At 42.4% G+C, this 23533-nt stretch overlaps 3 protein-coding genes across 6 annotated transcripts in view; 1 reads left to right on the top strand and 2 right to left on the bottom strand.

The window, feature by feature from the left end:
- The window catches only part of NUMA1 (nuclear mitotic apparatus protein 1), an 83545-nt gene extending 80654 nt beyond the window's left edge, over positions 1-2891 (bottom strand). For both annotated transcript variants that reach the window (XM_074304924.1, XM_074304929.1), the window contains exon 1: positions 2731-2891. The gene's annotated coding sequence lies outside the window, so the exon portion shown is untranslated. The remainder of the gene's footprint in view (positions 1-2730) is intronic.
- A 463-nt stretch (positions 2892-3354) lies between these two features.
- On the top strand, positions 3355-13724 carry LRRC51 (leucine rich repeat containing 51). 3 transcript variants are annotated; one of them, XM_074304942.1, is made up of 6 exons: positions 3355-3457; positions 6562-6680; positions 7808-7951; positions 10780-10985; positions 12270-12418; positions 13030-13724. In XM_074304942.1, the coding sequence occupies exons 3-6, from the start codon at positions 7867-7869 to the stop codon at positions 13169-13171; spliced, it is 582 nt and encodes a 193-aa protein (XP_074161043.1). In that variant the 5' UTR covers positions 3355-3457; positions 6562-6680; positions 7808-7866; the 3' UTR covers positions 13172-13724. The 3 variants fall into 3 exon arrangements, with proteins under 3 accessions (XP_074161043.1, XP_074161042.1, XP_074161044.1); XM_074304941.1 differs by lacking the exon at positions 6562-6680 and having other exon boundaries at positions 3356-3457; XM_074304943.1 differs by lacking the exons at positions 3355-3457; positions 6562-6680 and adding an exon at positions 6516-6535.
- Positions 13657-23085, bottom strand: LAMTOR1 (late endosomal/lysosomal adaptor, MAPK and MTOR activator 1). Its single transcript, XM_074304946.1, has 5 exons — positions 22664-23085; positions 15865-16010; positions 15053-15130; positions 14650-14776; positions 13657-14236 (listed from the first exon to the last, which is right to left on the bottom strand). The coding sequence occupies exons 1-5, from the start codon at positions 22703-22705 to the stop codon at positions 14144-14146; spliced, it is 486 nt and encodes a 161-aa protein (XP_074161047.1). The 5' UTR covers positions 22706-23085; the 3' UTR covers positions 13657-14143.
- Positions 23086-23533: the final 448 nt, after the last annotated feature.

Raw genomic sequence — 23533 nt, 5'->3', positions numbered from 1 at the left:
ATCTGCGTCCAGAAAGATGACTGTGGGAACTGAATGTGGACTACAACATGATATTTTCACCTTTTTTTGTTCTTTGCTTGCTTTTTCCCCCTCATTCTTCTTCCTTTTTGATCTGATTTATCTTGTACATGATAAATATGTAAATATATATATATATATATATATATATATATATATATATATATATATATATATATATATAAATTGCATGTGTTTAACATATATTGTATTACTTGCTATATAGAGGAAGGAGGAGAGTAGGGAGGAAAATTTGGAGCAAAGTTTTGCAAGGGTGAATATTGAAAATTATGCATATATTTTGAAAAAAAAAAGCCATTATTCAAAAAAAAGAAAATAAGGAGCTATTATTTTTTAAAAAGAAAGAAAAGAAAAAGCAGCCCTCCCCCCTACAGAAATTATAACAAAAATAAAGTTTAAAAAAAAAAAAAGATGTATTTCATTTTTTAAAATGATGTTAACAGGGGGCAGCTAGGTGGCACAGTGTTTAGAGCACTAACCTTGAATTCAGGAGGACCCGAGTTCAAATTTGATCTCAGACACTTAACACTTCCTAGCTGTGTGACCCTGGGCAAGTCACTTAACCCAAGCGTGGGGGGGGGGGGGAAATAAAATAAAATGATGGTAACAGAAAAGGAGTTGGCCTGACACTTGTGATCAATAAAAATTTTTGCTCTGTTGCACCTATTCTCCTGATCCTATCTCCCTGTTCCCAAGTTTTTATTTTCTTTTCCTTTTAATCTCTTCACAAAACACTCCCAACACTGATTGTTCTCTTATCTATCTTATTTAAGTCCCTCTTTTCCCCTAGCTAGTTTCTGTCCCTTCCAAATCCCCTTTTGAGTTTAATCTGTTTCTAAAAGAGATCCTTATTTGTGTGAGGGTGTAGGACTGCTCAATCTTCCTTTATCCTGTTCAAATTCGATTAAGGCTGTCTGTCCTCTTTACTCTATCCTCCATGAGTACTTCCTACTTTTAAAAATTCAGCTAAAACATAAGATTCCTTCAGTCTCTCATTTTAATTCTACATGGATGTTTCAAATGTATTTCTTCATCTTATGCACCTTTAATATGTGAGTTATTTCTTACCCCTTTTTCTTCAGGAAAACCTCACCACTTCTTTTTTTCTCTACAATGAAAAATGCTTGTTTGGGATCTCTCCTGCCCATTTACCAGCAAGTGAAGCTGCCATGTGCTTTTAGTAGATACACATATACACACAAAATGACTTAAAGAAATAGGGCCAAAGTGCTTCAGCAAATTAAGATGTTCTGTTTTCAGAAAGCTCAGGGGCTCAACCATACTTAAGTGCCAGCAGTTAGATCAAGAGACTTCACTTGCTTCCTTGTATAGCAGCAAAGACTAAGCAGATTCATTTTGTAGACTTAGAACGAATAATCCCCAGCTGCCTTGCTCAGCTACTAATATTAAAAAGGGGATTTAGTACTTAATAATTCATCCACTTCACTGTCAATCAAGTCAGCTTCACATATTAAGGCTCTGTGATCATGCCCCAGTTGAAGAAGGGAAAAGACAGCCCACATCAAAATGGGGTCCTGAAGACACTACAGAACAACAAAAATCTGTTTTCATTTCCTTATCTTTCACAAAAGTCTTTTCAATGCAGGCAATCAGCAAATTATGTACAAGATAAATAGGAAATAATTAACAGAGGGAAGGCATCGGAATTAAGAGACTGGGAAAACCTTCTTATAGAAGACGGGGCTTTCTTGGAAACTAACAGGAAGCCAGGAAAATCTGTGAGAATTGAGGAAGGGCACTGCACATATGGGGGTACACCAGAGAAAATCCAGGGCTCATTCTTTTCCTTTCTCAGTGGCTCCTTATTACCTCCAGGAACACACACAAATCTCTACGTCTATTTTAGAAGAATTTCTCCAATTTTACTCCCCAGGTCTTATCACAGCGCCTGGTACTGTCTCATACCTTGCTGCCCCCTTCTAGGTCTACAGTTTTTTTGCAGTCGCTGAGCCCGGGACCGCGTTTTTCAGTCGGGTCGGACTCTGAGATCCCTTTGGGACCCCTGGGAGTGGTTCGCCATTTCCTTCTCCAGATCGTTTTACAAACGCAGAAACTGAGTCACGCTGGGTAAGTGCTCTGCCGGGTCACAGAGCCGGTAAGTGCCGGTCAGCTCGGAACCGCTGAGCGCCTTCCGGACCCCGGGCCGGTGCGCCACCTGGCAGCTCACAAGTGCTGGTGGACTAGACCTAGATCCTCCATCCTCCACCTCCAAGAATTCTTAGCCCATGTGCCCTACCAGAAAACGACCCTGTTTATTTTGAAAAAGAAACTCCGCTAGTACTTTCGCCTGCACTTGCCGCGGCTCCCGTCGAAGGGCAGCTTCTAGAGGTCAGTGTCCCTCCTGTCACCGTTCCTCTCACCCAAACCAGAGCAGGGTACACCTCCCACCACTTCTCGGACCTCCTTCCCTCAAAGCCCCCTCCCCCACCTAAATGTGGCGTCCACAATCTCTCTCCAGCCCCCACACATTCGAGATACACCTCCCCTACTCAGCTTCTCCCTTTTCCCCTCTCCCCTCTCGCGCTCTTTTCTCCCCAGCCACCCCTCCCCCTAGGCCACCGCCCCTTTGGAGACCCCTCACATCTTTACCCCACGGTCCGTAACACGGACTCCCTCCTATTTCTTCACTCGGACACTAGGGTGCATCCTTGACTCCCCTTCTGAGCTTACCTGGCCGCGCACGCGCGCCGTCCCCCTCAGAGGCTCGAACTTCTGGGGAGGGCCGAGGGTCTCATCTTCCAGACTCTCTGGACTCTTCGCCACTTCCCCACCCCCCTCCTCCGATAGCCGCCTCAGCCGCCGCCGCCTCCCAGACCCACGGTTTGAACTGCAGCGCCGCCCCCTCGCGCAGCGTCTTCATTGGCCAAAACTAGAGGACATCATGGTGCACATGCGCATTCTCGCAGCTCTCGGCAGGACAGGGGAAAGTTGGTTGGGAGAAGGCTTGGAGCCGGAGATGGGTGGAGCAATGAGAAGTCTTTACCCCCTCTGCCAGAGGGAGGCTAGAACTACAAATCCCAGTATGCCTTGAGACTCCCTCAGAGGTTGTGCAGGGACCCTGGCCAGAACGGGAAATAGAGCGGGGATGGTAAATGTACAGGTCGGGAGAAGAATTTAGGAGGGGTGACTTTAGGGACTAAAAACCTTTAGAAGGCCAAACTATGCCGAAGTCTCGGTCGACGACCTTGGAAGCCTCAAACTACAAGTCCCAGGATCCCTGGCAGCTCAGTAAAGCTTCTCGTTGGCCAATGCAGAAAGCGAAGAGTGTTATAGGTCCCAGCATGCCCCGGGGCAAGGCGTACTAAGGTTGGGAGGCTATGATGATGATGGTTACCATGGAGTTGCTCTAAGTGAGTCGCTGTCTACGGAAAGGCAAAGGCTAAAGGAGACTTAGCTGGTGAGTTTGGGCAGCAGCTGGGGAGCCCACTGGGCAAGGATTGAGGCGGGAACCAATGTCATGTCAAGCATAGGTAGCCATACTACAAGGACCTGAGATGGCCCCAGAGCAGGGATAGCAAAAATAGAAGAATCTGCCATAGTCCCGGGTGGGGGGTGTGGACGGAGAAGAAGTACCCAGAGAGACCCCTGGTAGAGAGCCTGCCATGAGCCACAGACACGAGGATCGGGGGACCCCCTTCATTATTCATTCAACAACCTTGAAGTGCCTATACACCATCCAGGCACTGAACTAAACAGTTTGTTCAAAAACAAAATGAAAAAGTTCCAGCGCTTAAGAATACGCTTTTTTTTTTTTGTTTGTTTTTTTCGGGGGTGGGGGGAAGGGAAGAACTATAGTAACACAGATAAGTGAAATAATTGGGGTGAGAGTGTGGGAAATGATCGGACTTGGCCTAGTGAAGAGGCACTTAATTTTAACTTTGATTCGGGGATCCTAAGGGATAAAGAAAGGTGAGGAGAGTATAGCAGAGGGGTGAGGGGAAGCGAGGACAGGGAGAGCAAAGGCAGAGACCAGTCTCGCTGGCCAGTGGGAAGCTAGCCTGGGAAAGTAGGCTGGAGCCAGTTTGTAAAGGGATTTCAATATCAAAAAAAAAGTTTATATTTTAACGTAGTAACAATTGGGAGCATCTGGAGCAGAGGAGTGACCTATGCTTTAGGAATATCAGTTTGGCAAATCTGTGGAAGATGGAATGGAGAGGCCAGAGACTGGAGGCAGGGAGACCAATTAGGGACTTTTGAGGTACTTGCTAGGCATGGTCGAGGTTGGGTGCTCTGCGTCCTATTTCCATGGCTTAGGAATTTTAAATTCCTGTGGATAATTGGCACAACACTATCGGGATGAGGAGGAAGGGACCACTACCAAAATGGAGGAAAGGGCAAATATGAGAATATGAGCCTGTCTGTCTTGGTTTCCTCCCCTTTCAATAAGTCTGCTCCAAGTAACCAGCAATTTTGAAGCCTAGGATTAGTCTCTTACACTCTTCCCACTTTTCAATTGCTCTATGAAACTCCAGTTAAATCATGGTCTTTCCTTTATTCTCTATTTCCTTTGATATTCTATGCTCATGTGCCCCTGGAAACATGGGTATTTCCATCGAATCATTTCTTGAATGCTGTTTGTTCCTCTTCTTTCCCCAAGAGGGTAAGACAGGAGAAAAAACATACTCCTTGTTCTCCAGCGTCACTTCCAACCCCTCCATCTGCATTTATTACTCAGCAAATACTCCCTCTTTTTAGGCTCAGTACAGTCTTCTAAATGGTAGTTTGCTGGCATAGTGGATAAATGGTAGACTTGGGAGTCAACAAATTTTGAACTTAAATCTTATCTTAGAGACTACCTGTGTGACCCTGTGGAAGTCATTTAATGTCTCTCAACAATCATTTCATCTATAAAATTAGCATAAACTTATGGTTTTCAACTCTTGGTGACACTCTTGGTCACACTCTTTTCTCAGTTTTGGTACTTGGCTCAGTCTCTCCTCTGAGGAAGGGGAGCTTGAAACCGGAGATGGTTCCCATCTCCGTGGAGATCCCAAACCTTGCTTGAATATTTGGAAATTTCAATTTACACACTGAGGTCCCCTCACATGCCTCCCAATCAACATTATGCCTAAGCTACCCTACCCATAGGGATGGTTCTATCTTAAAATCTACCATTACCCATACTTGTGTTGTTTGTTGTCTTGAATCTTTGCTAGCCCTTGTACTCTTGCATTATTCTTAAAACAGACCATCATCCTCAACATAACCTCCATTCCCTCCATTCTTTCTTGTTCCCCTCCTTGCTCTGGCTCTAGAGTTCAACACTTGTACCTTTGACTATTTGGCCTTTCATCATCTAGACTTTGTCAAAATCATGCTATCTTCATTCTCCTCTTTTAATTCTTCTCAAATGACCAAAAAAGGAAAGTTGGCTGGATTCCATTATTATCTATTCTCAACTGAGTCCTCAGAACCGCATGATAATTCTTTTATTCTTCTGGGATTAATTCTCAGAATTCCTTGAAATGATTCATCTCTGTTCATACTTCCTGGTACTATTTACTCTTTTCCCCTCCCTCCTTAGCAAAAGATTCCTACCTTGGTGGGAAAAAAAAACAGTTATCCATTTCTAGTCATATTCTCCTTTCCTATGACATAACCCACATTACCATCTTCCATTCTTTCCTTTTTCCCCTATCTGGAAAAAGTTTTAGTTGAGTACTGAATTTGGAGGCCCACCTATTTCTATTATGTTAGAAAATTACATCATTATTATATAATATCACCATATCCTTTCTCCTTTAAAGAAAAGTTCACTATTTCCTTGAAGCCTTATCCCACTGAGTACTCTCAAATCTCATAATTTTTCTTTAGTATTAGATGTTCTTAACCCATTCTTGTCCTTATTTGTGTATGAGTCTGAGTATCCCCAACCTTCTTAGACTGTACGGTCTTTGACAGAATTCGTATGGACCAGTCTTTGATAAAGAATGGTTCTGCTTTCCAAGATCAACTTCTTTATTTGCATTCTTAATCCCATCCATTCCAGTCTTCTCTTCTATTACCCTCTGATTCATTTTCACTCTTTTATCTATTGGTTCTCACTGCTGTCTATATCACCTATTTTATCATTGATTCTTTTCAGAAATGAAGGACAAATGGCAAATATCTTCAAGCTTCTCCATTCTTGAAATACTTTTACTTGCCCCCATATTGTCATTAGTTTTTGAAGATGACCAGTGACATCATGGGGTATGTCTTTGATGATGTGTGTGAAACTACATCTATGTGAGGTGGGATAGCACAAAGTCCTCTCTTCCTGACTCCTAGAAGTCCACTGGCAGGACAGGAGTGAAGATGACTGGCAATGACTCAGGAGACAGTGGGGACTTGGGCATCTGTAATGCCAGAACAACCTCTAAGTGCTTGTAGCACCTGCTTTAGCAGCCTTTGTGGCTGTTGGAACAAATTGTTCTCATCTGCCAGGGAAAGTTTTGACATGCTCAGGGTAGACATTACCCTGATTTACCAACAGGTCAGTAATCCTCAGCTTGTTTTTAGCAGAGATGGTTCTACTGGAGTGTGGCCATTGCACATGCTACAGTTTGGGAGGGGCAGCTGAGACTCGAGTGAATCAAGTGGATACTGAAAGTGTATGAGCAGCTCTTGGAAAAGGCTCAGTAAGCCCTTACTCCAGAAGTTCTATGGCTTCTGAACATTATACACTCATCCCTCCCTCCTTCTCCCCACACATATTAGTTATCAACCTATAGCCCCTAAACATAGGGGGACTTCTCAGGCCACTGCAGTTCCATCATTGATCTAAAATTGTTTTCTCTCAAATGACCCACAGTCCTTTAGCTGCTAAATCCGATGCCCTTTTGATCTTGCTGGAACTTCCAACACTCATTTGCTCCTAGATATTTTTTAATAATAATTTTAATTTGCAGGACATTGCTTTGTTCTGGTTCTCCCATCTAATAGCTTCTTTTCTGGTTCTTTTGCTTTATCATTGATTAAGTAGCTATTACCATTTTATCAGAACAAATAATGGATATTTTTGATGGGAGACATTCTAGCAGCTGGAGGAATTATGAAGTCCTCAAAAAAAAAATTGGCATTTTGGATTTACTTTAAAGGAAACCAAGAATTCTAAGAGGCAGAGATAAGCCTGAAGAACAGTTTGAGCAATATCTGAGGCCACAGAGGCCAATGATGAGAGAGGTAGACTTGACTATAATAGCTATTTGTTCCAAGCCCCTCATTTATAAATTAGGCTCTTATAACAGCCAATATGTCAGAAAATCTGGGTTCAGATCCAAGCTCCAACACATATTGGTTTGTGTAACCCTGGACAATTCACTTAAACTTATGGCACTGTGCATTAGTGGAATTTCCTTGAGTTCCCTCTATCAGTGACCTCCTGGAAGTGATATGATCACAACTCTCCCAACATGTCTTAGAATCCTTAGCTTCTTTTACTTAGTTCATACCTCCTTAGGGAAACTTTCCCTGCCACCATGAGATGTTAGTTTTCTCTCCCTTCTTAAATTATCATGTACTTGGTTGTTTTCCCATAACATCCCGTTGCATGTTGGCTTCCATAGGGGGAGACATCCAACTATGCAGCTGGCTTGCTGAGCAAATCCCATCTTCTCATCATTTATCTCCCATTCTCCTTTTGTAAAATTAGGGCTATGTGCCCATCATGTCTACTCGTCAGTGTTGTTGTGAAATTGAAATAAATATGGGAAAGCATGTTGCAAGCCAAAAATTCTCCAAATGCAGGCCCTCTCTGTCCCCTTAGGCCGAAGCTGGCAGTTCAGGGCCCCATGCTTCTCCTTCACCCCCCATGATGGCTGAAATATGACTGACAACTGGGATTATGTGAAGACTTTGGCACAGGAGCCACCCCTCGACTTCTCCTTCAAAAGTATAAACTTCATCCAAGGTGAGCCCGATGTGCGCGGCCTCTTTCCTCTTCTTCCTTCTCCCTCCAACACCAGTACCTCATTCAACTTGGGTAACACTTATCTTTGGAGAACGATTTCTTTTCCCTTTTCCAAATCTTTGCTTTTTAAAAATGTTTGAAAAAAAGGATAGAAAAAAAAAAAAATTGGCCTGACACTTTATAAAGGCTAAGTTGGACACAAATTAGGAGCCTTTACATGGCTAATATAATTATTATGAAAATGAGAATGGGACTTTAAGATCTGGTCTAATTGCCCCTTTACTCTTTCAATGCATAGCACAATATATAGCATAGTGAACACATGGTGCATGTTTGTTTTATATCTGAATTCATCTTATATGCCCAACTTTAGTTTTGTGACTCAGACACACACCTATCTCATCAGCCATTTGTAAAAAGACTATTCTAGCAACAAATACTATGCAGATGTTGAGAGCCTAACAGCAGGCACTTTACCAATCTTAAAGCACTATAAATTAGTGCCAGCTCTTTATTCATATGTGGAAACTGAAGCCTAAACAGGGGACTTGACTTGCTCAAAGTAACAAAACACAGGACTTGCTTTCTTTGAAATCATGGGAAAATTACTGTCTTTCCATATCTTTAAAATGGGGGTAAATACCTGTATTATCTACTTCTCAGGTTGTGACAAAAGTACTTTGCAAACTTTAAAGGGCTAGGGATTGCAACTGTGCTTTCATTGGGAGGGGAAACTTCCATGTGAGGATGCTATCACTGCAGGTCTTCACTGTTTCTCCAAGAGTGTCACCAAGCAAGTATGTATCAGAAGCAGGTTTTAGACCCACATCTTCATGGTTTCAATGCTGGTTCTATCCATTATCACTGCCTGCAAACCTGAATGCATCATATAGGTATTATTAAAAAGTGGTAATGTTAGGGCTTGAATCCAAGTTCCTTGACTACAGTGTCCTTCAAAGAATAACACCACTAATAGCCTCTTATGCTCTAAAAAAGCATCACAGGGACATGACAAAGCCAAGCCACTGTCAAATTGGTGATCAGATGCTATTCTCTCTTCTGCTTTTTGTTGGAGTCGAATATGCAGAAAAATTGGAAAGGCAAATTGGGCTATTCATTTCTTAGTGAAGCTTAAGACTGAATCAGTTAATAAGATAAGCAGATAGTAAGAGTGCCTGGTAGCTGTAAAAGAACTCTGGGGTCTCAAATGATTATTACCTGTCAGTCACTGAAGCTCCTGATGCCAATTTTTTAATCTAAAAATGAATTAAACTAGGTGACCTCTGCATCCCTTCCAAGTCCAAATTTTTGAATTTATGATCAGATTAAAGACAGGAAGCCAAATGAGAGACCACAAATACCTCAATTTGCTTCAGGATAGTCTAAGACAATGTGATTCAATTTGGATTGACACATTCCTCATCTGGCAAACTACCTGAAGCCTTATGACTTTCCTGAGGAAAAAGACCATCTCCAGCTACAAGTCTGAGCACTGTGACAGATATGTAAAAGGATATCACAGAGTATAGGTACATTTCTTCCTCTCCTCTCTTGGTGGGCAGGAAAATATAAAAACATACATCACCCTATCTCCTGAGGAAATATTCCAAAGTGAAAGGATTAGATAGATCTTATGCTCAGACATCTACCCTCATGAAAATCTGCTCTAAAAGGGAAATAACTGCTTCCTTCTGGCTACTGAGCCATTTTGTCACTGGATGGCATTCTCATTTTTAGGCAAATTCTTTTTCCTTTCTGTCCCTTGGCTTCAAGCTCTATAAATTAAGGGAGCCATCCTGCTGACATTCTTTCAGTATGTAGTTTTCACATTGAAGCCAATTATCCCTTTTAACTTCACTTACCTTCACTAGCCTCTACTTCCTTCTACCCCAAGAACTATGCTGCAGCATAATGTGCCCCACCCCTTCTTTGTAATGACTATCCTCCACAGAGCCCCTATGAGTACCAGGCAATCTGTACCTCAGAACAAGCAGAAATTTGTGTGGCAGCAAGGAGGGAAGGAGTAGTAGTGTTAGATTTGAGCTTGGAAAATACGAGAGGAACATTCAGAAATCCTGAGCTCTGGTTCCTAATTCCTCTAACTGTGACTTTGAATAAGTCCCTTCCCTTTCTGGGTCTTAGTTTTCTCTTGTTAAAAAATTAAGAAAAAAAAAATTGGATGAGATAAGTCTCTCAAATAAGCTATTAGCTGAAAATGAGTTATTGTAACAGGCCATAAGTTCATAGCATTCAGAAGTGGAAGAAATGTACAGTGACAACAGGGTTAGAGTAGTTAGGGTCTTTCTATATAGATAATCTAGTCTAAAGTTTTAGAAATGAAGAAACTGAAGCCCAAAGAGAGTAAAGCTAACTTGTCCAAAGTCAGAGAACTAAATCTGGCAGGGATGGGATTCAGAAGGGTCCAATTGAAAACCTATTGCCCTCTCCCCCACATTCCCCACAATGGGTCTAGTTTCTTTCACCTGTTCCCCAACCAGTCTTTCCCAGGATAAATTTCTCCAATCCTTTCAATTGATCCTCATGTAGTCCTATTCAAAATTTCTTTACTTATCTTATTGTTCCTAAAACTTGCCTTCCAGAAATGAATCCAGGTGAACCCTGACCAGGGCAGACACTTCCCCTCGTTCTTGTCCCTGGATCCATAATGCAGGTTGCCAGCATAGCTCTGTGGGGGAGTGACATGTGGCAGCTATAACTGAGACCCTGAACAGTTCTAGGTGGTTCTGGTTGGCCTCAGACAGAGATGGGGAGAGAGGACCCTTGCCTGGAGCTCTTGGCTAACCACTGCCCACGATCTGTCCCTGCAGACTTGATAAGTGAGGAGCCCAGGGCTGGGCTCCGGCCAGTAAAGCGTTCTAGTCAGGGTAAGTCATTGACCCAGGCTGTGCGCATTAACAACAACGTGCTCAATGACCTCACCGACTTCAGTCAAACTATGTCGCAGCTGTTGGAGCATCCCCAGAACCTGGCTTGGATTGACCTGTCCTTCAATGACCTGCCCAACATCGACCCCGTAGGTGCCTGAGTCCCCAGGGGAGGGAAGAGAATGCCAGGTGAGACATGGGCCACAGGCAGATGGGGGAGGGGAAGAATCGCAAGAGGGAACATCAATGATGTACACAAGGCCTAAGGTATTTATGAAACACCTGCCATACAACTAGCACTATAGGGAAGGGCAAAGGTATATAGAAGTAGTAAGAACGAACCCTTATCTTCCTATGCTGAGTTTTCTTCTTTTACTCCAGTTTTCTCTGTGGGTGTCGTCATAAGCAGCTTAGGAATGGGTATCTTAAACTACTATTAAATTGAAGAAGAAAGGGGGCAGCTAGGTGGCGCAGTGGATGGAGCGCCAGCCCTGAATTGGGGAGGACCCGAGTTCAAATGTGGTCTCGGACACTTGGCACTTCTTAGCTGTGTGACCCTGGGCAAGTCACTTAACCCCAGCCTCAGAAAGAAAGAAAAAAAAAATTGAAGAAGAAACTAAGCACTTAATATCTGCTAATCACCATATTAGGCACTGGACACTGTGGCAAGAAAAATAAAATGGAATGTATGGGAGCCCTTGACTTCAGGACTCATTCTGTTATAGGATGAGATCTAAAGTTAGTTTTCTCTTCTGGAAACATAAGACAAATAAAATAATCAAAATTTGGGAGAGATCTTAATGAGACCAGGTCTGCCCATTCCCATGTGTGTGACTGACTGGGGCAAGTTATTTGACCTTTCCAAGTTTCATGTTTCCAATATCTTGTACATAAGTCACTTTAAAGTTTGTGAAATTAAATCCCTCATCTCTAAAATTAGATACTCAGAAAACTTTTGTAAAGTACTTTGTAAACATCATACCACTTGCGATATTGCTTCTTAATTTTGCAAGAAAACAAAGGTTGAAAAGAGCTCAGTCATGAACTAAATAAGGCAAAACAGAGTAGGAAAAACATGGAATATCATGTCAGGCGAGAGCCCATATCCTCTGCTTCATAAATACATGACCACTCGTGATACAAGTCTTGTTTCTTCACTTATAAATTGGGATATTCCTTGTACTACCTCTTCTCACATGATTGTTGAAAGAGTGCATACTTAAGAAAAGCATGGAGTAGACAGAAGAAATCTCCCATCTTCTTTGCACATTTGCTTCCTAGCTTCCAGAAAGGATTAGGTCACCCATAGAGTGGATTCTAATGAAAAGAGCATCCTCTCCTCAAGACTAGATTCCCAAGTCTCTTGCCACCTTCATAAACCAGCTGCTAGAACCTGCTCAACCTGGTACTTTGTCCTTTTTTTCATCCATCAGGTGCTGACCACCTTCCTCAATTTAAGCGTTCTTTATCTCCATGGCAACTGCATCCATCGCCTGACAGAAGTGGATAAGCTGTCAAATCTTCCCAAGCTTCGGAGCTTGACCCTCCATGGGAACCCCATAGAGGATGAAAAGGGGTACAGGTAACGCCCCTGGCCTGAGACCCCAAGGAATGGGAACAAAAGGCTCAAGAGTCTCATCCTCTGAAGTACAAGCTAAGGGGAAAACACAGGTTGTAGACATAAGAGAAAGGGAACTTTACCCTGTTCTCAAAAGGAGGTAATCTGTAGCCCAATCAAATGGTCCCTTTCCTTGAGGGAAGGGAAGGGAAGGGAATGGAATGGAAGAGGCCCATGTCTAACCCCTTTATGGCCTAGAAGAGAGAATGAATGCAATTGGAATGAGTGGCAAATATTCCTAAGTCGTCATTATCTTGAATTGCAAAAGCCTCAATGATTATAACATGGGATTGAGAAGTTACTCCGATTTAGCTTCCTGCCCCATGCCATCCCCACATTGGATACAGATGCTAATTCCCTTAGGTATCTCTGGAAAAGAATGGCAGTAGTCATACCCTTATTGTGTTGAAAGTCACTTTGCTCTTATTACTGGAGGAGCTATTGTAGGGAGGAAAATATTAATAATTCTTTGGGGCATGTAATTAAGTGATCCTGATTTCACATCTAGCCCCCCATTATGGCTCTGTCCTTTCTTCCTATTCTGGGGAGCACACAATCCTGTGTCCTCCCTGCAGGCAATACGTGCTGTCCATCCTACCCCGAGTTACGACGTTTGACTTCAGTGGTGTCACCAAGCAAGATCGGATCACAGCCACTATTTGGAGACGAATGAATGTGAAGCCCAAGAAGGTCCGAATCAAACGGGATAATTTTTGATAATTTCCTATCAATGCTCTCTAAAACTCTAGTACCCTTTCCCTCATTATTTAGTTTAGCAATAAAGGAAATGATCTGTTCTAGGGGACTTGAGTCCCTCAGCTGCGCGTTGAGGTGTCCTTCAAAAGAAGGATAAAGTAGACAGCAACTCTATCAAAATAGATAGAATGACACTATCCAGCCCCAATCATGCTTAAGGAAACAGAACCTGGCCTTGTTATCCTGAAGCTTGATTGATAGATACCTAGAGGACATCATCTGACCTGACAGGCTCCCTTCCTCATACTTTTTAAGTGGTTATACAGGACCATTCTTTCTGATGGCTACCCTTGCCCAAAGGCCACAGAATGTCAAAAACTCAGCTATAGTTTGCTCTGCCTTGAGTCCTTCCTGCTATTATCCCTGCAAAGGCATCTAGCTAACTCTTAAGTTGTACAAGAAGTGGGAGGTGGGCAGGGTAAGGATAAGGACAGAAGGGCTGGAGCCAGGATGAATAGATGTCCTTTATGGAGGGTAGCAAACCAAAACAAATAAAGGATCAAATGTAAAAACTGGGTGTGAGAAATAGAAACAACCAATTTAGTTCTTAGTCTCTTAATATCAGTTCAAGCCCCAACATAGAAGGGTGATCTCAAGGAAGCCAAATCTCTTCCTACCCACTATACCCAATCATGAAATAATTCATATCCAAATCCCTAACTTCCCACTCCTCTAGTTCCACCCCCCCCCCCATCCCAAGTGGCAAAACCATCATAGATCCTCTTCCCTCCTCACAAAGTATTCAGCCAGGGCTACATGGTACAAAGGCTTCTTGGGAACTTGTTGTGTGTCAACATGAAGGTCCCCAAACACTTCTGGACTTCTGTGGTGGTTTCCCCTCTGTGATTAGTAGTAAGTTAGGTTTCTGTACAAGCAGGAAGAAAAAAGGGGACAGGAAGGCAGGAACAGGGGAGAGATCTCCAGAAATTGTTCTCATGGGACCCCAAACTGCACAACCAACTCCTCTTTTGCGTCGACCCGGATCTGAGAAAGTGCACTATAGGCATAAGCAGCTATTCTGGAGACCTGTGATTATAAGATAAAGGCAGTTATAAAAATACAAATACTGTCCAGTAGAGTAGTGAATGAAATACATGAGAAAAACTGGGGCATAGGGTATTTCCAAAAAGGAAAAAAAAAGCAAAAAGAGGAAGCAAGGGCAGGGTATATAGTATAGCCAGGGTTTGCAATATCCCTTTTCCAACCATGTCTTTCCTCATTGCTGGTACTATCCCCTTCTCTACCTGCCTCCCCAAGACTACCAAGGAAGAGAACTCTCAGATGAAGGAAAACATCCCTCTCCTAATAAGACCTCAATGTCTAATCTTGTGTCCAGGAAATTGGAACAGCATGGATGAAAAGGAAAAGGGAATCTTTTTGGGTAGAAACTGAGTTGGTCTAGGTGAGGAACCAAAAAGCGAAGTGAAAGACAATCTCACCTGCTGCAAATCTGCAAAGGGGATAGGGTCACTGGCAAGCACTTGGTGGGGCTGGCTGGTGAGTGATGGCAGTGGTGGCAGCTTCTTCCAGTGAGTCAAGCTACTGCTGAGGACAGCCAGGCGAGTACTGTATGGGAAAAACATCAGAGAAGGTACATGCTCTTTTCTATAGTCATCGAGAATGGCATCAGTCTAGCTCCTGCTCCAGACTTTAGCATGACTCTGTATGACCTTATGGAAACCCTCACTTTTGCTTGTTTCCTTGGTCAGATGTAAACCAAATGTGTCCCCCATTGCCCAGGACAATTCATTTTCAAAGACTTGAGGCATTTCAGAACCTAGGGCAGAAGGGACAGAGAGACTAGAAAGGAAGCCAACACTACTTTTTTCCTATTCCCCTCACCTGTATTGCCTCGCTCGGTCCATGTACTCATGCTGCTCCATGCCCTGGGAATCTGCTGCCGAGACATCAATAATGTTGCTAGGGAAAAAAATAGTAACTGAGACTTCAGCAAGGTTGATTAAAAATGGATGAAAAAATCCTGAAATCTCTGTGGAATCCAACAGTTCACCTCAATTCATTAGTACATCCATCAGAGCAGGGTAGGCAAGAGGACTAGAAAGATATCTATTCGATTCCTCTAGACTGCGTGAGAGATGGATCAGGGGCCTACCTTCCTCTCCCATACATCCACCAAGGGATTCTTTAGGCTCTAGAGTAAGAGTAACCCGAGTCCATGGATAAAATTTCAGTGCTCTGAGAACTAGGATATTAAAAAAAATAAAATCACTAACCTAACACATATCTGAGTTATCTATAGTCTTTACCACATTACCAATGTGATCTATGACACATAAAATGGTTGAAGTCTTGCTCTTCACCAGGGTAGAACTGAAGCCTTTCTCTATAGTCCCATTTATTGAACATCCAAGTGATCAAGGATTTACTATTGCAGCTAAACAATGCTTAAGTTCTCAGCCCCGAAGGAGATGTTTGGAAAGGATCTACTCTCAATCACACAGACCAGTAAAGGGATAAGAAACCTACTTGTAAAGGTATGATACGTCACGTGTAAATGCTTTAGGAAGAAGAAATTATTCTATGAGATGCAAAGGAGGTAGAGTTAGGGAAGAGTTTCTCTGAATTGAGCACAGAAAAAGAATATTCCTTATCCTACAGGGAGCTAGAGCAGTCACAGCTGCTTCCACTCTGACCTGGCCGTCTTGGCAAGGATTGAAGACAACAGGGCCTGCTCATCTGTACGAGCGGCAGGCAGGCTGTGGTAGTTGGGCTCTGCTCCATTTAGGGTCTTGGTTGGGGGACTGCTGGGATCCAGAAGCAGCTTCCGTTCCTCTCGATCCTAAATAGGAACAGGGGAGGATGGGCATCAGCTTGGATAGGAAGCACACAAAGAATCTTAACTTCCCCTTACCCCCAAATCCCATTTGGCTGTGATGCCCCCAATCTGAGCTAGTCCTCAATCTCCAAGTTGGAAGAAGTCTTGGGAGGAAGCCAACTTTGTCCTAGAACCTATCCCCTCTATAACAGCCTTGATAAATGATCCCCGAGCTTCTACTTCAAGGCTTCCAGTAACTCACTCCTCATGATGCCCACTGGGCCAATGCTGTGAGGATGTTATCTTGCTTGGGGAATTTTTCACATTGCTCCTAGATCTGCCCTCTGGAGACAAACAGAAAATGTCTGATCATCCTTCCACATCACAGCCCTTCAGATAGTTGACAAAACCATCATGGTCCTGGCCAAAGTTCCTCTTCTGCTTTTTATAACCTAAGAAATATCCAGCTCAGAGGTATGCATCTCCCTCATTATGTCACCTGCATTCCCAGCCAACGTTCACTTCCCCACTTCTCCATGGATCCCCTTGGCCCTTCCTGACACATCACTATATTGACATTCCTACCCAGTTACCCAAGTTTCCCTTCCCTGTTGTTTTCCTCATTAGAATGCAAGCTCCTTAAGAGTAGGGATTGATGGGCATAGCTAGGTGGCACAGTGGATAGAGCACCAGCCCCGAATTCAGGAGGACCTGAGTTCAAATCTGGTCTCAGACACTTAACACTTCCTAGTTGTGTGACCTTGGGCAAATCACTTAACCCCAGCCTCATGAAAAAAAAGAGTAGGGATTGTCTTCACTGTGAGTACTTGTATTCCCAGCTTACAGTCTGGCATAGGATGCTTAACAAATGCCTTACATCCTAATTTAAAGGGAAAGACTGCAATAGGACATCTCCCTGCAAAGCTAACCTCTCTACATTCATAAGTGATCTTATTCCATTCCAATCTAGTTTATCACCCTTTTCATCTCCCTCTTTAGACTGTGGTCCTATTGCCTTCTAATATATCCATGTCTCCTCCAACCTCACATAGAATTGCTTAGATACAGAAGACATAGCTAGAATTGGTGGGTGAAAAATTGCAAAGGAAAATTGGCTTCATATAAGGAAAAGCTAACCATAAAAGTTGTGCAAAAATAGAATAAGTTGTTTCATAATAAATGTAGGATTGAGTTCATGAGGTTTTAAGTTCATTGCATGGTAGAAATTCAAGTAGAACCTAAATAATCATTTCTTGGGGATAAGGCTGGAGCTAGTAGGAAAAGTTTTCTTGAATCACTGAACAGTTTAAATTTCATGAATCAAAGCTCAGCTATGCTTTCTCTGTCTGCGGGTCAGTTTCATATTTATCAAATTGGAGAGGTCCAAAGTAAAAGCACTTTCCCCAAAACAAACCTGTGAGATAGATAGTACAAGTGTTCATCTTCATCTTAATGATGAGTATAAAGAAACATGATTAGAGAGACTTGCCTTGTCACATGTCAATTAAATGTTAAAATCAGAATATGAACCCAGGTTTCCTGACACACAATGCAATATTTTTTACTAAATATTCCTAATTTTTTTTGCAAATACAATTTTGCGATCCTGTAAGAAGATACCAAAGATTAATGCAGTGAAGGAAATAATTTTAGTAGTTTTTTATAGTTTGTGGAAGAAGAAAAAAAACAATAAGAAAGCTATTACGTAGGTCATTCCCACCCTGCTGCACTCCTCTCAACTTCATTGTATGTTCCCAGGAACCTCCTCACCAAGCTTGAAACTCCATCAGTACCTCACACCATTGGGGTCCTTTCCTACCTCTGATCAGATTAGAGCACTCCTCTGAAAGGAGAGTGCTCAGGGCAGCCTCTCTGGGATTCATCACACCTCTGGTTTGGGTATCTACCCAGCTTCCTTTTATGTGAGTTTTCCTTCATTAGATTGTGAACTCCTTGAGGGCAGGGTCTGTCTTTTGCTTTTTTGGTATGCCCAGCACTTAGCACAGAGTAGATGTTTAATATTAATAAATGTGCACCAACTGACTGGTAAAGGGCATGTTATGTAGACTTTTGGAATTTGTCAATGACAAAATGCTCAAAGTGTTCATGTGAATGTTATTTACCTAGCTCTTTCCAATGCTTGTTCAATAGACATTTTTATAAGTTCAATTTTTTTTATCTAAAATGATGGTTTCTTAGTACTTTCCCAATGCTCCTTAATCTTAGTTCCTATCCTCTGAGACTACTCTCAATTACACACACACACACACACACACACACACACACACACACACACACACACACACACACACACACTTTTAATAGTTGTTTGCTCGTCGTCTCCCCATGTAGACTGTAAACTCCCTGAACTCAGGAACTGTATTTTGTATCCTCTGCACTTAGCCCAGTATATAATAAATGTTTGTTGGCCAACAGTGTAATGGCACTGTTGTATTTTTTTTTTTAACTTTGCTCTTTATCTCATAAATAATCAATTCTAGCTTAAAGAATAAGGATGAAGAAGAGAATAATATTCAAAAGGAAAATCTTCATTGGACCTCACAGAACACTACTCTGTACACTTAATGTGAATGAGCTGTCTCTATGTATGTTTTCCCCCCTATTATTCTCCATAAGAATAGGGAATGTTACCTAAACCTATCAAGCAAAGAACAGCATGTTCTGGTGCTCTACAGAGAGAAATCAGGTGATTAACAAAGTATTTCTTTGCTTGTTTAATGGTGGTAGTAGGAACAATGAAAGGCTATAAGGACAAGGGATTAGAAGCTTCAAACTAGAATTGGTCAGATAAGAAGAAAATTATCAGAGTTCCCTCAGAATCAGCTTTAGACAGAATTTTCCTAGTCTTTTTTCACCATCTTAGGAAAAAAGGAAAGACCATTACTGAGGCTCTAGATGTCATATGAGATCAAATCTAAATAACTGAAACTTAGAGTAAATTGCATACAGATGCAAAACAAGTGCAAAAAAAAAAAAAAATCCTTACAATATATTTAGATTGCCATCAGTTTATATGAAACAATTTAGGTGATTACAATCTCAACGTGAGATAGCAGTGTCAGCATAACAAAAATTAATGCTTCTTCCATTGATCAGTGTTCAGAAGATTGGGGAGGTGAGAGTTATACTGATCTCTGCCTTGTCTCTCTCCATATGTCCAAAAGAGTGACAAAGACTGAGTAGGGAGTTCAGATTATATGTTAAGTTTAAAGGTTTAGAGATGTTTAGCTAGGACAAGGGGAAGACTCAAAGTGCATGGAATTTCCCCCTTTAATATCTACAGAACTGTCCTCGGAGGGACAGACTTAGTTTCTACATCCTCAGAAAGCAATAGTAGAATCAAATAGAAGTCACAAAAATGCACATTTTGGTTCACCATAAAGAACAATCTGATTTTCAGTGAAACAGGCTGCCACAGAAAGCGATCAAATTTCCCATGACCAGCAACATCTAGGGGAAAAAGAGATCAAAAGCAAGTTGTCCAAAGTTTTACTTGAAGGAATTCTCCAGAGATCAATCCCTAAGACAAGTGATGAGCAGCTAAAAATAAAGAGAGCCCCCCCAGGGAAGGCCAACATTTACTCAAGGTCTATTTACCTCAATTTCCTCATCTGTAAAATGAATTGCAAAAGGAAATGGCAAACCACTTAAGGATCTTGCCCTCCCCCCCAAAAAAACCAAAATCCAAATGCAAGAATGTGACATGTCTCAAAATGACTCAACAACAAAACAAGGGGATTGAACCATATTCTTTCCAACTCTACATCTATGATCATATCAACACAAAAAGGAGATACAACTAGCCATGTGATAAGGTAGAAATACTTATACTAGGGAATTAATTCTTGAAAGGTCAGGAACAGAAATAACAGAATCTAAGACTTGAGATCTGTTCCATGCAAGCCTCAGCTCTCCAGTTCTTCTCAAAATTCCCTTGTAAGGCTCAAACCCCACATATCCTGGGAAAGGGCATATTCTACAAATATGCTTCCCTTTGAGATTCATCCTCCCAGCCCTAGGCTGTTCTCTCTGTTTCAGTTTTTCCAAAGTTGAATGAAGCAACCCTCCTGGTTTCTGCTTCCTTCCAGATACCTGTTCCCCTAAATTCACTTTCTCTGTTCCCAGATTCCTCTACATTGCTCCTATATCCATTTCTCAAATCCTTGTTAACCTCTATTCTAGTCATTAAAATTATTTATATAACAATCTTCTTCCACAAGGGGGGGCATTAAAGTCATATTTTAATTAATGCTTCTATGGTAGAATAACATTGGCCTAAAAATCAGGAGACCTGGATCCTAGTTTTGTTCTGCTACTTAGTAGCTCTATTTATTCAACAAGCATTATTAAGGGTCAATTATGTCAGGCATTGTCCTGGGTGTTGGGGATCCAGAGTTTAAAATAAAGTAGTCCCTTTAGTCAAACTTACATTTGATTAGGAGAAATATGTTCTATAGAAATATGTATGAGTACAGAAAAGGAATAAATGGGAAAGATGTGGAGGAAGAATTAACAAGACTTGGTAATGAATTAGATATGGTGGGATGAGGGAAAGTTTGGAAAGACCAAGGTTGCAACCCTGAATGATGGGGAGCATGGAAAGGATACTGTGGACAGAAAAAGGAGTATTAGGAAGTAGGGGCCTTAGAAGGTGGGGACATGGGAAAGTAAAGATAATGAATTTTGGAAGTATTGGACTTAAGATGCTTAAGAATATCTAGTTGAAAATGTTCAACTGACAGACAAGGATGAGAAACTGGTCCTGAAAAGACAAATTAAGACTGGATATACAGATCTGCAAGTCATCTGAATAGAAATTAAATCCCTACTTGGGAGCTGATGGGAAATATCTGATAGAGAATGTAAGGGGGGAAAAGTCAAAAAATTAATTTCAGTGTTATCCACAACATAAGAAGTTAGGACATTTATGATTCAACAAGGTGCTAATGGGTGAAAGGAAAGCATGAGAGATTCTTGTCAGGATAATCCAAGGAAGAAAGAACATCCAGGAGGAGGGAATCAATCCAAATGGGTCAAGAAGAATAAATAAATAAAAGCCACAAGATATGTGAAATCCTTAACATCAGGAATTTCCAAAATGTTTTAGTAGAATGAGGAGGATGGAAGACAGGTTAAAAAAACTTTTATTAGTGATTCAGATGAGAAGGAAAAATTATCTTGTGAGATGATGGCAGAGTTCAGTGAAATTCCCCCCCCCCCCTGAAGCTGGAGTTAAGTGACTTGCCCAGGGTCACACAGCTAGGAAGTGTTAAGTGTCTGAGACCAGATTTGAACTCTGGTCCTCCTGAATTCAAGGCTGGTGCCCTATCCATTGCACCACCTAGCTGCCCCCAGTGAAAATTTTTTAAGGATGTCAAAGACTTGGGCATGTTTGTAGGCAGCAGGGAAAGACACAATTGATAATATGACAATGAGAATTAGAGATGAGATGATTAAGGGCCTGAGATCAGCAGCTGGCCTAGTAAATTCATTAGGGTCAGCAGCAAAAGAGTTTTAAAAGAAAAGAGAGGGGGAAAAAATAAAAAATGAGAATTTTGAAATGCAGAATAGAGAAAAGTAGCGAATGACCTTTGTTTTCTCAGTAGAAAACTCTCCTGACAGGGAAGGAATGGCTTAGGAAGTTAAAAGGGGGGGGGGGGGGGGAGTCCTAGAAGAGCCAAGTAGGAAGCATGATTAAAAATTCTATCAGGAAAAAGTAAAAAATTTACTCCTGAAGGCTTCTTGAAGTCAGTTCAAATCCAGCCTCAGATACTAGCTATATAACACTGTTTACCTCAATTTCCTCATCTGTCAAATGAATTGGAGAAAGAAACTGCAAACTACTCCAGTATTTTTGCCAAGAAAATTCCAATAGTGTTGGAACACTCTCCTGACCTAATCTCTTCAACCAGAAGCCTTATAACTCCAATATCTCAAGTTCTTCACTCTATTCCCTACTTCAGTTTCCTTCCCTTCCATTTGATTTTTTCTATTTTTTAACATTTCACAACCCATGATTGTCCCCTTTCCTTTCTTTTCACTCCCAATCTTTCTTCCCCTTCCTCCACGCTTCCAATTCTCCCAAATAAATACACGAAGGGTCTTCATCTCTGCTCTATCTTCTTCTGTTTCATCTCCACATCTCCTATCCCACCTAGAATCTTAGTTCATCTATTCCTCTCCTTCCAAGTCCTCTTCCAAATCCAATTATCCTTCCAGGAATGCCTTTCAATTCCCACAATCCTCCAAGCCTGATTCGCCTTCCCAGACTCCTAAATCTTTACCCCCCCACCCCCACCACGATTAGTAATAAAGAATACCGTAAACCTAAATATGTCAACTATTGCTTCCTTCTTTCCCCACTGATAGCGCTTCTAGGAGACGCACCGCTCCACCTCCCAGGCTAAATCCCTTCATGCCCCCCAGAAGCCTCTGCTCCCGGATCCTTGCCTCCACTCCAAGGCCTCCTCTATCAGTTTCAATTCCATACCCGCACTCCCAACTTCTCAAGACTCTTCCCAGACTTTCCCTCCAGCTCTTCAAGACCCTAGACGGCTTCGGTCCCTTACCGAGGCCTCTTATGAGCCCACTCCTTTCCCCTCGCCCCCGTCTCCCTTAGAGACTCCCGGCCTCCCCCGCCCACACTGTGGTTGCACCTGGTCCGAGTCCTCGTTGTCACTGCTGTAGCAGCACCCCATGGCCGGGACCGGCTCCGGAGCTCAGATCTAGGAGATCTGCGTCCAACAGGAGCCCTTTCTCGTCACATGACCCGAGACCGCGGCCTGCAGGCTCCCACCGGCCGCTCTGCCGCCACCGCAGCAGGCAGAATCGGCAGGCGATCTGTTTCCGGTGCCGGAAACTCTCCCCGACCCTCCCCAGCCGGCCTCACCCTACCCCCACTCTCATGTGACTAGCTTATAGCCATGTGACACCCGATAAACCAATAGAATGTTCCCGTTACTCGAGGTCTTTCCTTCCTCCTTGGGCTCTATGGCCGTCATTAAGTGGCTTTTTCCCCTCTTCCCATGTCTCTCTGGGAAGCTGATAACAATCCCTACCTCCCCTGTTCACGTGACGCATGCAACCAATAACAGGTCCTGGGACTTCTTGTTGCCACGTGACAATCAGAAGCCAATAGAAGGGTCCTTTTTCTCCTCTTCTTTCTTCCTATCCCACTAGATTGCCTGGGGTCCTCAGAGAGTGCTTTGAGTCTTCTGTCTCCTCAGGCCCACGTGATCAGAAGTAGCCAGTAGGAATCAGGCGGAGCAGCCCTTCCCTCCCCCCCCCGTTTCACGTGACGTCAAAGGAAGGGGTTGGGGAAAGTGTTGGGGGTTCTTTGCTTTTGCTCTTAATCCTTTGAATTTGCTTCTTTTCTTCCATAGCAGAATTCTAGGGAACCGTCTCCAGAAAGTCCCTCCGGTTTCCAGACAACTGTATACTTCTTGGGAGCAAGGGCAGGAATGAAATTTCTCTGTGTGTACATATATATTATATGTATGTGTACGTGTATACAACACACATTATGT

The sequence above is a fragment of the Sminthopsis crassicaudata genome, chromosome 3 (assembly GCF_048593235.1).
Source record: "Sminthopsis crassicaudata isolate SCR6 chromosome 3, ASM4859323v1, whole genome shotgun sequence".
In the NCBI taxonomy this organism is placed as follows: Eukaryota; Metazoa; Chordata; class Mammalia; order Dasyuromorphia; family Dasyuridae; genus Sminthopsis; species Sminthopsis crassicaudata.
The sequence above is the reverse complement of the archived record's forward strand: the minus strand, read 5'-3'. Positions and strand labels throughout refer to the sequence as shown.

Coding starts and splice junctions, on each gene's coding strand:
- LRRC51 (XM_074304942.1), top strand. CDS start 7,867: ATGACTGACAACTGGGATTATGTGAAGACTTTGGCACAGGAGCCACCC. Junction 7,952..10,779: donor AAGTATAAACTTCATCCAAG/GTGAGCCCGATG, acceptor CTGTCCCTGCAG/ACTTGATAAGTGAGGAGCCC. Junction 10,986..12,269: donor ACCTGCCCAACATCGACCCC/GTAGGTGCCTGA, acceptor TTCATCCATCAG/GTGCTGACCACCTTCCTCAA.
- LAMTOR1 (XM_074304946.1), bottom strand. CDS start 22,705: ATGGGGTGCTGCTACAGCAGTGACAACGAGGACTCGGACCAG. Junction 16,011..22,663: donor ACAACGAGGACTCGGACCAG/GTGCAACCACAG, acceptor GTTCCTATTTAG/GATCGAGAGGAACGGAAGCT. Junction 14,237..14,649: donor CCTTTGCAGATTTGCAGCAG/GTGAGATTGTCT, acceptor TTATAATCACAG/GTCTCCAGAATAGCTGCTTA.